This window comes from Hyperolius riggenbachi, chromosome 6, assembly GCF_040937935.1.
Source record: "Hyperolius riggenbachi isolate aHypRig1 chromosome 6, aHypRig1.pri, whole genome shotgun sequence".
Lineage (NCBI taxonomy): Eukaryota > Metazoa > Chordata > Amphibia > Anura > Hyperoliidae > Hyperolius > Hyperolius riggenbachi.
This window is the reverse complement of record NC_090651.1, coordinates 74,384,872-74,399,585: the sequence shown is the minus strand read 5'-3', so window position 1 is coordinate 74,399,585 and position 14,714 is coordinate 74,384,872. Positions and strand designations below refer to the sequence as shown.

Below are 14,714 nucleotides of genomic sequence, written 5' to 3'. Positions count from 1 at the left end.
GGTTTCTTGTAGGCAAACTATGTCAGCTTGACTCGCTTTGTAGTAAGTGAACGCCTTGGAGCGTTTATGTGGGGATCCAAATCCTTGGACGTTGTGAGAAAAGATTTTAAAAAACGGGGAAGTCATGGAGGGTCGATGTATGAGGGTGTGCGAATGTGAAAGGCTGCAAGGTGGACACCTTTAGAGTGGGGAGAGGAGGGAAAGAGAAAAGAGTAGGAAAGATTGAAAGCAGTTGAGAATAGAAGAGAAGGAGAAAAGGTAAGAGGTACCCAGATCCCTAGTAACAAAGGGACTGAGGTAGGCAGAGAGGGCGACTCCAATTGAGTCAGGGTCGAGAGGTTCTCGAGAGGGATTGAGTCCCCATGGGTAAGGGGCTCTGTCCAAATCATTGGGGAACATGTGTTGGCCGACTGCCTTGCTGGCTTAGTTATCGGGTCATATTTTCAAAATAGGTCCCAGCGTCAGGAGAGAAAGTAGTTGTAAGTGTGTGTGGGGGTGGAGGGGGGAGGATAAACTTACGATTTAGTTGTAGGTTGTCGGCTGGGGGTGTTAATTATTATAATTAAGAATATGGTTATGTAGTTTCTGTGTGGAGGATGGGTCAAGCCAGCAGAGTAATCAGCTTTAATGTGGTATGTTGGTTTGTCCCTTTTATGTTCACCAAGACAGGTAGGTATCGTACAGTATTTTGTTTCGGTAACAAACTGTTAAGCTTAGTAAGGCAGGTAAATGGAAAAGGGAAAAAGATAGCAAATTTTGTTGAAGACTTGGTGTACATATAAAAGGCCTGAGGTATAACATCAAATCAAATATAAGCTTAGAGCGACACATCCTTATTTTGGTTTAAAAGTTGTCGATCCCTTCATAGGGAAAGTTAGGTAATAAGGTAGGGTAGGGTAGGAAGGGTAAGGGGGAGAAGGACGGGGAAGGGGAAGAGGCTCAATAACGGAGGGGGCTCCTCTGTTAAAGCTAGTGCAGACAGGAGGGGAGAAGAAGGGGGGGGGGGAGAGCGAGTGGGGTAGAGAGGGTGGGGAGGGAGGATGAACATATCAGCAGTAGTAGCATGGGTGGTGGGGAGAGGGGGTAAATCTGGGGTAAACTGTGCATAACAGTAATAAGTACAACCTTTTAACCCTATATAGAACCTTGAGGTTTCCAGTTAGAGTTCTGGCTTATATATATGTTACAAAACACTAAGGGCGTGATGCTTTGCAAAACTACCGGCAAATTTGCTTAGGGGGAAAGGGAGGGGGGGGAAACGAGGACAAGCAGGACAGTAAATGTTCCGTTAGAACATGTATCTATGAAGTGCTAATTATACAGAGAGCACAGGTGAAAGGGGGGGGGGGGGGGAGGAAAGGAGGGGGGGTAATATGTTAAGCTTAATGCAAGACATATATTGTAAATGGAACATTGTGCGAGCATCCTATAAGAACAGTAACATTAACATTATTAAACTTAATGCCATAAGAACAATAATTAAGAGAGGTTAAATAATTAAGAGAGGTTAGTTAGTTCATCATTTAAGCTACATTTATCAGATACACAGTATGCTAAGAAAAGCAAGATCTCGTAGTGAGGAGAGAGCTTTCAGGTCTATGCCCTCCTAAACTGTTCAGTAAACATATAAACATTGTCCCAGAGTGTAACAATTAGAAAGCGGAGGTCTGGGCAAGGTTACCGCTGAGTAGCTCAGCCAGATCAAAAGTAGTGACTGAGGAGTAAAATAAAAATAAAGTCAGCTTAACAGCGAAGAAAAAACTGTAGTGTCTTACCCAACCGTGGCGGTAGCTGGTAAAGTGAAGAGGTATGCGAACAAAAGGTTATCTGTGAAGCACGGAGTTCTCTGGGTGATGACAGGAAGATAAACCAAAGCCAGATGTTCAAACAAGATCAAGAGCGGAATGCTGAACTAGTTAACCCCGGAGTGGACTGTCCTAAAAGTAGAAGAAGCAAACAGAACGTAGGACTATAACTGTCCACCGGTGATCCGTGCTTATGGTAATGCACCTGAGCGGTGATGCGTACATCAGCTTAGGGAGATTTTCCGTAAGGCAGGCAGAGGAGTAGCTGCAGCTGGTCCTCAGGTTGGAGAGACATCCCGAAGAGCTGGAGCAGACTGAGTGGATTTCCGTGATGGGGAAACTTGTTTCCAAGAATTTTGCAGATTCGGGGGACGCTGTGATGAAGCTCCGGCAGGTGACTTGTTGCCGTTTGGAGGTAGGAGCAGGTGTAGGCGCTCGAACAGCTCTTGGGCTTCTTCGGGAGAGGTGGTAGTGTAAGATTTCCCGGACAGCAGGAAGATTAATTTGAACGGGAACCCCCACTTATATTTGATATTTTGAGCCCGTAGTGCAGCAGTGTAGGACTTCATGCTTCTTCGTTTCTGTATTGTCACGGGAGCAAGGTCCGCAAAGATTTGGTAAGGGTGCTCTTGAAAATTTAATGGCTCCTTTTCTCTTGCCGCTTGCAGGATCACTTCTTTAGTGCGGTAAAATGTAAATTTAATGATGATGTCCCGGGGGGAACCATCTGCTCTCTTCGGCCCCAGGGCCCGGTGGATGCGGTCAAATTCTAAGCGCTCAATTGGGATGTTAGGAACTAGCTCCTGGAACATAGCTGTTGCAGTGGAGTTCAGATCCAAGATGGACTCCGGTAGCCCGCGAATTCTCAGGTTGCCGCGGCGGGAGCGGTTTTCTGAGTCCTCCAACCGTAGCTTGGTTTCTGCTAGCTCAGATTTAACTTCAGTGAGCTCCTTGTCATGTGCATCGACCACCGTCGCAGTCTTTTCGTACCTTTCTTCAAATTCTCCCATGTGAGCGGTAAGGTCTTTGATGTCTTTTTTGAGCTGACGGGCTAATTTGTTAGCTACAGCGTCTAGTTCTTTATGGAGAAGGGACTTGAATTTCTCTAGGAGAAGGGCATCCCTCGGAGTCCAGTCCAGTGTGGGATCCGAAGAGTTGTGTTCCGACCTCCGTGCTCTGGTGCGGGGTCGGGAAGCTACTGTTGCGTCTGAGTGTGAGGAGGAGGCTGAGGACGCCATGCTGGATTTGCCTCGGCAGCGCTGAGAGAAAGAAGCCTGAGAGTGGGGTGAGCTCTCCCTGGATCCTTTTGAGGTTCGGCCCATCGAGTCACCGATGTTTTAGGATGCTGAGGAGAGGAAAAAGGAGTGGGGATGGTTGCTGAAAAGGCTGGGGTAGTTAGCTTTAGCAGTCGGCCACGCTGAGCGAGTCTAGAAAGCGGCCATCTCTCTAGCGCGCCAGCCACGCCCCCCCTACTCTTACTTGTTTTATAGCCCAGCTAAACCCTGGCTGCGAGATCACTGCCAACGTTTCTGTAACTTTAAGCCAAACTGCAGTCTAGCAAAATGTACAGCTACTCAGTCCTGTCTTCCAACTCCTTAGGACCTTTTCACACTGAAAATCTTCTAAGTATTGCAATAGCTTAGCGATCGTGATTTTTCAGCGATTGCCATTCTCGTGGCAGGAGAGTTTGAGTGCGATCGTGCCCGAAATGCTACATGTAGTGGTTTTGTGATAGCAACGCTGCAGTGTCAATGTTCCCATGGGGAAACACTGCACTGCATCAGCAAGTGCAGTACAATTTTTGTTTTTGTTTTTGTTTTGCTTCTTTCCTTTCCTCTCAGACTTAACCAATGCAGCCTGAATGACTGAAGCCTCTTTCCCCCCTGTTTTCCCCTCCCACATCTCTGTTCCTCTCTGATTGGCCAATATTTCTCATGCTGAGACAATGCACTTTCTATTGCAGAGCTGGGTGGGAGTGCCTGAAAACTGGGAGGAGAGCGGGCAATGCATACACAATCAGGAAGAGGAGAGTGAGGGAGAAAATGACATCAGGATTGGTTTCAAGATAGACACAGTTAAAATGTAGAATCCTAAGAAGGATTTTCTCTTTTTTTACTATAGCAAAATCACTAAAATCAAAATGCGGACAGTGCAATACATGTTCTGTAAGTAGAGCAAGTATTTATCTACTTATATATGTGTTTTTTTTTCTGAGATAGTATGGCTTACAGCTCCTCTTTAAACTTACAGAGATGGAAATTCTTTCCAGTGGAGACACAAACAGCAATAGACTGACAAAAAATATAACCATACAGGTAGAAACCCTGTGTCAGCACACAGTTCTCACCTGCTAATGGAGGGAATAATGGAGCAGGCACCATATGGAGCAGAACAAGGAACCTGTGCAGTGCTCCTAGTCACATGATCAGTGTGAAAGATGCAATCACAGTGAACTGTACCTCAGAGCTGTGGAGCAGCAATCAATCAGAGCCTGAACATACTAGTGCACTTTGGTCTGCTTTTCAGCAACACATTAATGTCTGTACCCATTACACATTTTTTTACATCGATTTTTCTTAAAAATCAGGGATTTTTTTTATCAACGAGCCATTGTTTCCGCGTTATCACGATGTTAGTACAGGCGCGTGATTACACGAACAATGTTTGGCTTTGAGCTGCAATGACCATCACGACAGATCAGATCCCGCGCCAGTCATGTGCCGTCACATGTTCCCAGCAACATAAGATGGATCGGGGAACCTCGCTCGTCGGAGGCACTGCTGTGAGGTGCCCTGATCCATCTTCAGGTGACTAATCAGCTTTAAGGCCGATACACACAGCATACATTTGCATGTAGTTGTGAGGCAGCGACAAACCGACAAGACAACAGCATATTTATGGCAGCGACAATTCGAGTTCGCAACAGTTGTGCACACGTGACAACAGAAAGAGTGAAGACACGACGGAAGCTGTCTGCCACAGACTACGTATAATAGTAGTACTATGGTAGCGTCTGCTGTCTGCAGAACACTTTCCTACACACGACAGGACACCAACAGACTAAGCGACGATTCGTGAGACAAAAGTCACAAGAGATTCACCAGTTGAATCGCTCAAACATGGCTGTCTGCGCAGACAGTCTGCTGATAGTCTTTGTCGCTTGCCGACCATGTCCACACGAACAAACCATTGCACGAACCGTCGCTCAACACGTTGTTTGCCGCGTGTATGGACCTTTAGAGACCTGTGTTTGTACTGTATAATGCGGCTGAGAAAGAGGTCAGCTCTATATAAATGCATAGTAATAATAGTGTATGTGTGAGTCAGTGGAAATGGTGGAAGTCTCCAGTCAGAGGAGCAATATGGCATTTGCCAGTGATAATTATTAGCACTAATGAATCCCAGCAGCTCTGTCCCGTGACAGGAAGGATGTCCTGTAAAGACAAAGAAAACTGTGTTTGTTGCAGGATTTCCACATTAGTGAATGGAGAGCTCTGTGCCCTCTTCACACCCTCCAGAGACTGCTGAGTGTGAAATGCATTATCACAGCTTCCACCCCTCAAGCCACTTGTATGCAGCATATAGACCAGATCCGCTAAACATTCTTGGGAGAGGGAGGTGTGGATAGTTCATATATTTTTTTCTATTAACTTCAGCTATGTATACATTTGAAATAAGAGTCAGTATCATTGATGCACTGGGGGTTGCTTGCTGTGGTAGCCAGCTTGTTCTATTCTATGGAGAGACTGAGGGGACAGCCAGCAGGAGGTGCCCAGCTACATGCACAGCAGTAGCGCCAGCCAAGGTCTTTTCCGCCTTGGCCATTTGCTATAGATGAGACCACTGACAAGAAACAAACCATTTTAGACTACAGAATCTAATGGCCCGTACTCACGGGCTGCAGAAGTGGCCTGTCGCCAGCACACGTGAGCGTGCTAGCGACAGGCCGGCGACAGCTTCTCTCCAGGTCCCTCCGCGTACACACGTGGAAGAGGGACCAGCGGCGAGACGGAAGCTGTCGCCGACGTTCCTCCTCCCCCCGCCGGAAGCTCCATTTACCTCTATGGAGGTTGCTGTCGCTAGTCCGCGTACTCACGCGGACTAGCGACAGTTGCGGCGGCGACTGTTGCCATGCGATTGAAACTTTCAATCGCATGGCGACAAGAGCGACGGGCGACAGTTCGAGGTGCGCGCGCGTGCGACGGCCCATACTCACGGGCGACCTGTCGCCGCAACACGCGCGCGCCGCGTGTTGAGGCGACAAAAGTCCCTCGTGAGTATGGGCCATTAGTTGTGTACCCACCTTAAAGAGACACTGAAGCGAAAAAATTATGATATAAGGAATTGGTTGTGTAGTATGGATAATTACTAGAAGATTAGTAGCAAAGAAAATATTCTCATATTTTTATTTTCAATTATGTATTGTTTTTTTTATAACAATGCATCATTCTCTAATATTTGCAGTTTACACACTACTCAGCATTTTAAATGTTTTTACAGAGCAGTCTTGTGAACTTTGACCTGTCCTCTGGAGAGAAAAATAAAATACAGTGACTGACAGTTAAGATAAGCTTCAGAAGACAGAGCTCTCTGCGACTTTGAAAGTCGTGGAGCTCAATGGCTTTTTTGCATAGATAACTGTAGTTTCTTAACTCTTCTGTACTGGAAGCAATATTAGGCTTATGTCTCTGCTCCTAATGTTTTATTTGTTATCTGTACTACACATACAAATCATTATATCATAATTTTTTGTTTTGCTTCAGTGTCTCTTTAAGGTCTCCATTAACAGTACAATTTTAGGAGAACAAGCTTATTTTTGATCAGATTATACGATCTAGCTTCTCTGTATTCATATAATATGATCTGTATTATATGAATACAGAGAAGCTAGTGGGCCTTGTGGATCCTTCATTATCGATCATTTCCTGAAAGAACTGGCTAATCGGCTTGGCGTTGTTTTCATAGATACAATCGCAAATGGTTTTGATATCGGGAATAGTTAGCATCTTTATTGCTGTAGATCAATTAAATAGGATATTTTATGTCAATCTAAATGATCTTATCTAAAATATGATCGTTCGCTGAAAACCGCACCATTAATCAGCACCTTAAGACAGAAAAGGATTAGGATGAAATCCTAGGCAAGGGCCCTAGGCGAGAAGTTTTTGCCCACCGCCGATGGTCACCTGGCTGCTTTTTTTAGTAAGATTTGGTGGGTGCTTGCATCTGCCAGGCCCCTAGACTCTCTCCAGGCCCTAGGCAGCTGCCTAGGGTTGCCTTGTGCATGATCCGGAACTGCCTTTAGACAGCCAGAAGGATTCAACCTCTTCCTAAACGTTCTCATTACAGAAATATGTATCACATACAATGATCTGACAGATGATCTGCTCTCCATTACAGCTGTGTGTAGATTATATCGGCCAGTCCCTGACGGTGGAGATGGCGTGTGAGGCTCTGCAGGTAAGGGGACGTCGCACAAAAACTCATATACGTTGATTTCAACTTGAATCAATAAAAGTGTGATAGATGTGGGTAAGAATGCCAGGATGTCTCATGGAGGGCGGGCTGCAACTTCCTGTGATGTCAGTACAGTGCAAACACCCTTAGGCCAGAAGAATGCGGTATCATTGAGTTTGGAGGGGAATGAGACTTTAATTGAGAAAGTGCATTTCTCTTTTTTTATCAATACAGAATCAATTTGACTGTATATCGATTAACAGGCGTTGTTCTGCAGAAGACGAGCTTTCAATGGATGACCGATAATTTTATTGTCCGAGTCCATTGAATATACAATCTATTAAACAGAAATGGATTTGTGTATGGCTAGTATAATCGTGTCACGTACAGCTGCTTGAGTTGCTGGATAGCTTGCAGACCCACAGCAGTGGTAGCACATAGGGGTAGGCATGCTGGGGGTTCTCACATCTCTTCAGGGACTTGGAGGGTTAGGTAACTGCATTACTGGTTAGAGGGCAATCTGAATTGATTTAATATATATTCTTAAAGGTGCCCACACACTTACACGATTTCCCGCCGATAGACAGCAGATTCGATCACTGTGATCGAATCTGCTGTGAAATCGATGCCCAAACACTGACCGAACGACCGATTTCCATCAGAAATCGATCGATCCTGTTGATCTGTCCGCACGGAAGATTTCGCTTGGTTGGATCGGGAGTGCGTCGATAGCGGTGTTCGACTGTCCGACGACCGACGCTAGCGGCAATACATTACCTGTTACGCGAGCGCGTGTCTCCGCTGTCCCTTCTCTGCGGTGGGCTCCGGCTGCCTTCACTTACTTCCTGTCAGGGGTCAGGAGTGCGTCGATAACGGTGTTCGAATGTCCGACCGACGCTAGCGGCAATACATTACCTGTTCCGCGGGCGCGTGTCCCCGCTGTCCCTTCTCTGCCCTGGGCTCCGGCTGCCTTCACTTCCTGTCAGGGGAAGTTTAAACAGTAGAGCGCCCTCTACTGTTTAAACTTCCCCCGACAGGAAGTAAAGTGAAGCTGGAGCCCAGAACGGAGAAGGAGACTGGGAGACTCGCGCCGGCTGGATCAGGTAATGTATGCGGTTGGGCGGTTGGCGGCAGCTCCACAGATTGTGAATCGGCTTCAAATCTGTTTGCAGTGTAGGCAGCCAATAGATCCCTCTTTGATCAGATTCGATCACAGAGGGATCTATCTGCTGGTCAATCTGGTGGCAATCGACCAGTGTATGGCAGCCATTGCACCATCAGCTGAGAGCAGTATAGGCAGCAAGCATTCACTAGAGAGGATCAGTGAGATGCAATATGGGTCGATTTTGGGAGGGAAGAGGCGCCTCAAATAGTAGGCAGTGGAAGATGGCAACAATTATTAGTGAAATCCGCTTACCCCATTAGAAGAAAGCAACTAGCCTGAGGTAAAACTAAACCCAAATAACGCGTTTTGCTGGTCTCTGCCTGCTTCTTCAGATCAATATACAGTGTTCTGGAGCTGGGAGCACCTGTCAGATGACTATTCCTCTGTCACTGGCAAGTTTCAGTCACCCTTTCATATACTTTACTTCTCAGGCTGCCGTCACTTATGGCCAGACAGACCTGCGGCAGCGATGTCTGACGTTCATCGAGCGCCATACTCCGGTGAGTCTGCCCGTTTCTGGTTTGTCTAATGTTTTGTGTGTTGTCAGTATGTCATGTTTGGTATTATGTATTTTGTCAACTTGTCTTAGTTCATAGCCTCCTTTTATTGCCACTTGCGGTTCCTTGTGTACTCTGCAGAGATTTGTGTAAAGGTCCAGTACAGTGCATGAATGAAAGACTGATCTGTATAAAAACGGATCCATCAAACGCATCAGTTTTTATTTGGATATCAGTTTTTCATCTGTGACTTCCCATTCCGTTAACGAGCGGTCAGTATGATGCATCCGTTGATCTGGTTATATTGCAGCCTCCCAATACTTGCACTCCAGTCAGCAGAACGGGCCAAACGGATCATCTTGAACGCAGCAATATGAACAAAGCCGATTTAGTATCATAGGATCTGTTCGCATCCTATTGTTCCACTGAACGGAAATTTTTTAATGCCAGCTTGAAATGGCCCAAATTATTTTGTGCAGCTCAAAAAATTAGAATAAGGTACTTATGATTATTTAACTAAACAAAACTGCAATGTTTTTTCTTTCTGAAGAATAGTTACTGATAGAAGTTACAGAAGGCCAGAGATTCCTCCCCACCGCACCCTACTGCCCCCCTTTCCCCCACAAATCCCTGGCAGGTGCCATAGAGCCCCCATCTGCATAACAGATCAGTAAGCCTGAGGTCAGAGGTTACGGGCGCCCCTCGCTGCACTGTAGGCTGTGCCGGGTCGGGTGGGCAGAGTGATTGTTTCATACATTGTTTGGCAGCACAATGCCATTGTCTCTGCAAAATGAGCCGGCTCACATCTGCTGTCACGACGGCTTTCATGGAACGTCACACCGCGGCACGAGGCTAGAATGGGAAGAAACCTCCCTGGATAGGAAACTGCACTGCCGATTCAGAGGGTCCTGACCTATGAGACAACTGCACCTCATTTGCCGGGACAGCATGTGGGAGCCACAGTGTGTCCCTAGAAATGTCCCTGTTCTTCAAAGTCTGAGCAGGCATTCAGTAAAGTCCTTCTTGTCCTGTGTGCGTTCACAACTATGCGTTCACAGGCATCCTTGGGGGATATACAGTGGAGGAAATAATTATTTGACCCCTCACTGATTTTGTAAGTTTGTCCAATGACAAAGAAATGAAAAGTCTCAGAACAGTATCATTTCAATGGTAGGTTTATTTTAACAGTGGCAGATAGCACATTAAAAGGAAAATCGAAAAAATAACCTTAAATAAAAGATAGCAACTGATTTGCAATTCATTGAGTGAAATAAGTTTTTCAACCCCTACCAACCATTAAGAGTTCTGGCTCCCACAGAGTGGTTAGACACTTCTACTCAATTAGTCACCCTCATTAAGGACACCTGTCTTAACTAGTCACCTGTATAAAAGACACCTGTCCACAGAATCAATCAATCAAGCAGACTCCAAACTCTCCAACATGGGAAAGACCAAAGAGCTGTCCAAGGATGTCAGAGACAAAATTGTAGACCTGCACAAGGCTGGAATGGGCTACAAAACCATTAGCAAGAAGCTGGGAGAGAAGGTGACAACTGTTGGTGCGATTGTTCAAAAATGGAAGGAGCACAAAATGACCATCAATCGACCTCGCTCTGGGGCTCCACGCAAGATCTCACCTCGTGGGGTGTCAATGGTTCTGAGAAAGGTGAAAAAGCATCCTAGAACTACACGGGAGGAGTTAGTGAATGACCTCAAATTAGCAGTGACCACAGTCACCAAGAAAACCATTGGAAACACATTACACCGCAATGGATTAAAATCCTGCAGGGCTCGCAAGGTCCCCCTGCTCAAGAAGGCACATGTGCAGGCCCGTCTGAAGTTTGCCAATGAACACCTGAATGATTCTGTGAGTGACTGGGAGAAGGTGCTGTGGTCTGATGAGACCAAAATAGAGCTCTTTGGCATTAACTCAACTCGCTGTGTTTGGAGGAAGAAAAATGCTGCCCATGACCCCCAAAACACCGTCCCCCACCGTCAAGCATGGGGGTGGAAACATTTTGCTTTGGGGGTGTTTTTCTGCTAAGGGCACAGGACAACTTAATCGCATTAACGGGAAAATGGACGGAGCCTTGTATCGTGAAATCCTGAACGACAACCTCCTTCCCTCTGCCAGGAAACTGAAAATGGGTCGTGGATGGGTGTTCCAGCACGACAATGACCCAAAACATACAGCAAAGGCAACAAAGGAGTGGCTTAAGAAGAAGCACATTAAGGTCATGGAGTGGCCTAGTCAGTCTCCGGACCTTAATCCAATAGAAAACCTATGGAGGGAGCTCAAGCTCAGAGTTGCACAGAGACAGCCTCGAAACCTTAGGGATTTAGAGATGATCTGCAAAGAGGAGTGGACCAACATTCCTCCGAAAATGTGTGCAAACTTGGTCATCAATTACAAGAAACGTTTGACCTCTGTGCTTGCAAACAAGGGTTTTTCCACTAAGTATTAAGTCTTTTATTGTTAGAGGGTTCAAAAACTTATTTCACTCAATGAAAGGCAAATCAGTTGCTATCTTTTATTTAAGGTTATTTTTTCGATTTTCCTTTTGATGTGCTATCTGCCACTGTTAAAATAAACCTACCATTGAAATGATACTGTTCTGAGACTTTTCATTTCTTTGTCATTGGACAAACTTACAAAATCAGTGAGGGGTCAAATAATTATTTCCTCCACTGTACGCTATTTCCATCACATCGTCCGTCGCCTTATTCACACTGTGCACTGTTGTGCATCCACTAGGGTCCGCCGCTGCTGCTCAGCTCCACTGCTGTATCCTCTGCCGGGGCTCCCATCGGTATAGTGGTGGCTGTCCTGGGTGGAGACAGCAGCCGACGTAGGTGGCAACGAAACAGCATTTTCATTTAGAGCCCATTTCTACTAGATGCAAATTCGTATCGCAATTTTACACAATGGCTCTGCAACCAATGCATATCAATGGAGTCGTTTCCAAATGAATGCGGTTGAGTAATTGTGGAGTGATACGATGTGCTGGGGGGCAAAATATGGATTGCATGCTGCAGATTTCTGCAGCACGTATCGGATTCCCCTTATCAGTCAGTGACAGCTGGCTGCAATGCTAAAAGCCAGATGCAGAAACCATTCAGCTAGCGGAATCCGGACCTTACTGTGATATTATTATAGTTTTATAAACTGAACCCATGGTGAACTTAACTCAGACTTTTGAGAGATTTCCCTTTATTAGCAGTGTTCTTCCCAGGTTAAAGAATTGTGCTGTGCTAAATGTAGAGCCATGCTGTCCTGATGGGGGAAGAATTAGAAAAGTGTTGGCTCAGGTGAATATAGCTGTGGAAAGGTTCATTCTTTTATTTCCATAATGATCAGCACAATCTATGTTTGGGTAATAACAGAAAGCTTTGACTTGGGGGATATAACCAAAGATCTTTTCCCCACAAATCGGAGTTCAATGTATATGAGAGAGACTGTGGGTTTTAAATGCATGTTTTCCAGTCCTTTTATCATGTAGTCACTTCCGCCTTTTTAATGATGAAAAAAGCAACTTCCTATATTTCAATGAAAAAATGTAATCACACTCGACTCCTTCATGTTTCACCTAGCGTTAAAAATGACATAAAATGGGATAGAAAGTAAGGATTTAAAAAAACATTCTTTTTTTCTGGCAAATCTATCAAAAACTAAAATGGACCGTTGATTATTTTTATCGCCATGTGTAGCACTGTAACAGCTGATAGGTCCCCTGATGACAGCTGCTACTTCCTGTGCACAGATGGTGTCTCCATCTATATCACTAACCACTCCTCAATTCCCCACACGGCTATGGAGCTGGAGATCTATGGAGGCGTCCTATTAAGTTACTCACAGAAATTACGTTTTTGTGGCCAGAAACTAGCTTTAGTGTTGTCTCGGGTGACAACCTAGTGTGAGTAGAGCTGTCATCCAATGTCAGCAGGCTACACTTTAGCGATCTGCCAAGTTGGATAATTCTTGCCATATAGTTCCTACTGCAGCTGGTTGCCTCCTATTCACCTCCTCCCTTCCCCTTTCCATGAGACAGAGCAGGCTGCACACCAAACAGCCCAACAGTTAATCTGTATGGAAATTACTAGTAAACTTTCATCCAAAATGATCAGGAACGATCGGTTCTTTCGAGATTTAAAAATCTAATGTGTGTGCAGCCTCCATCTGCAGCTGAAGAAGAGAATACACTATTCTATCACCCTACAGGTCCAGCATTCTGTTTACACTGAAAAATACTTCTATAACAGGAAGTGACAGATGTGGAAGAGTTTGACTGGTCTTTAACAGCAAAGGCCTAAGAAAGGAGTTATGTTTAAGGAAGCAGTGCTTTATTAGACAAAACTGTGTGGGCAGCTATTAGCACTAGCCAGGATGAACAACATCACAAGAGCTAGAAAAAATCTTGATATATTGTACAGTGTAGATCATGTAACAGTGACACCTATAGGCTGGAGGAGGTAACTCCACTTTTCTCTTCTGGTACAAAAAATGTTTAAGTTCTGGATGATTCGAGCACTACTACTGTATAACAAATAGCAACAATCTACAGTATGGTAAAGCAAGAAATAGTACTAAAGGCTGAAAGAATACCAGAGGAGTGATTTATCTGTGGCTGCCTGTCACTCCACCCAAAAGTGATATTTAAGCAGCCACTCACTAATCCCTTTAGCTTTGTACACACCCTAGTGAAAACTTGGCCGGGATAAAGATGTGTTCCCACTTGAGCTGAGAATGGACATTTCTGGTCCGTTCTCCTTAGAGTTGAGCTGAAATTTTCGTAATTTCGCATTACTATAATTACGCATGCGAAATTTGCGATTACGATGCGAAATTAGCGTAGCGAAATTGCCATTAAAATCGTAATTGAAAATACCGTAAGCGTAATTTTCAACGCGAAATTTCGCGTTTCGGTCATGCCGTAATTTCGCATTAAACGCTACCGTAATTTCGCGTTAAACCGTAACGCTCCGTATAATATAAAAAAGCCGCCGACTTTAAGGGTTAATAGCAAAGCCCCCTTAAATGCTAAGAGCCTCAAATTTGGAGAATATATCAAATCAGAAGGAACCCCATTGGTCTGCTAAGGACCAATGGGGCTCCTTGGAGCCCAAATACAAAGATGCTTTCGAGAGCTCTGAGCTATAGCTCAGAGCTCTGTCGGGTCCTGCAGCGCAGACGCGGTGGCGGCGGCGGCGGTGAGTGACGTCGGGTGCGGCGTAGTTACAATGTAACAAAGTTGTTACATTGCAATAACTTTGTTACATTGTAACTGATAGAACATTTCCGAGGATATTGCGAGGGATCATTTATTTAAAGGGACAGGTAAGTATTAATGGTTAATTAAGAATATTAAAGGACTTTTTTCGTGGTTATGTTTTTTGTTCAATTAAAATACTTTTTCTAAGTGTCTGTGTGTTTATTTACTTTAACTCTTAAAGGAAATGGGTATGGGGTACAAGTACCTCTATACTCATTTCTCCTGGGAGGGGGGGTGGGCATCTGGGGGACCCCTTTTTAAAGGGGACTCCCAGATTCCACTATGAACCTCCCCCCCAGGAAATCGCGGCCTCCACCTCCACCGCCCATCGGAGGTGGAGAAGAGCCCCTTGTCCTTGGATTGGACAAGGGCTCGGAGGGGGAGGGGAAAGCTTGGCTGTCCCTCCCCTTCCGAGACCCCCCAATCCATGGACCATGCGGGCTGGTATAGTCAGGGTGCGGAGCCCCACGCGGCCGGTGCTCCGCATTCTGGCTATCCCAGCCTGCATGGGGGACAAGGG

At 45.4% G+C, this 14,714-nt stretch overlaps 1 protein-coding gene across 4 annotated transcripts in view; it reads left to right on the top strand.

Moving 5' to 3' along the window:
* Window positions 1-14,714, top strand: part of BTBD19 (BTB domain containing 19) — a 105,016-nt gene that overhangs the window by 75,926 nt on the left and 14,376 nt on the right. For all 4 annotated transcript variants that reach the window (XM_068239524.1, XM_068239522.1, XM_068239523.1 and 1 more), the window contains exons 4-5: window positions 7,206-7,265; window positions 8,859-8,927. In XM_068239524.1, coding sequence (XP_068095625.1) covers window positions 7,206-7,265; window positions 8,859-8,927 — 129 coding nt within the window. The remainder of the gene's footprint in view (window positions 1-7,205; window positions 7,266-8,858; window positions 8,928-14,714) is intronic.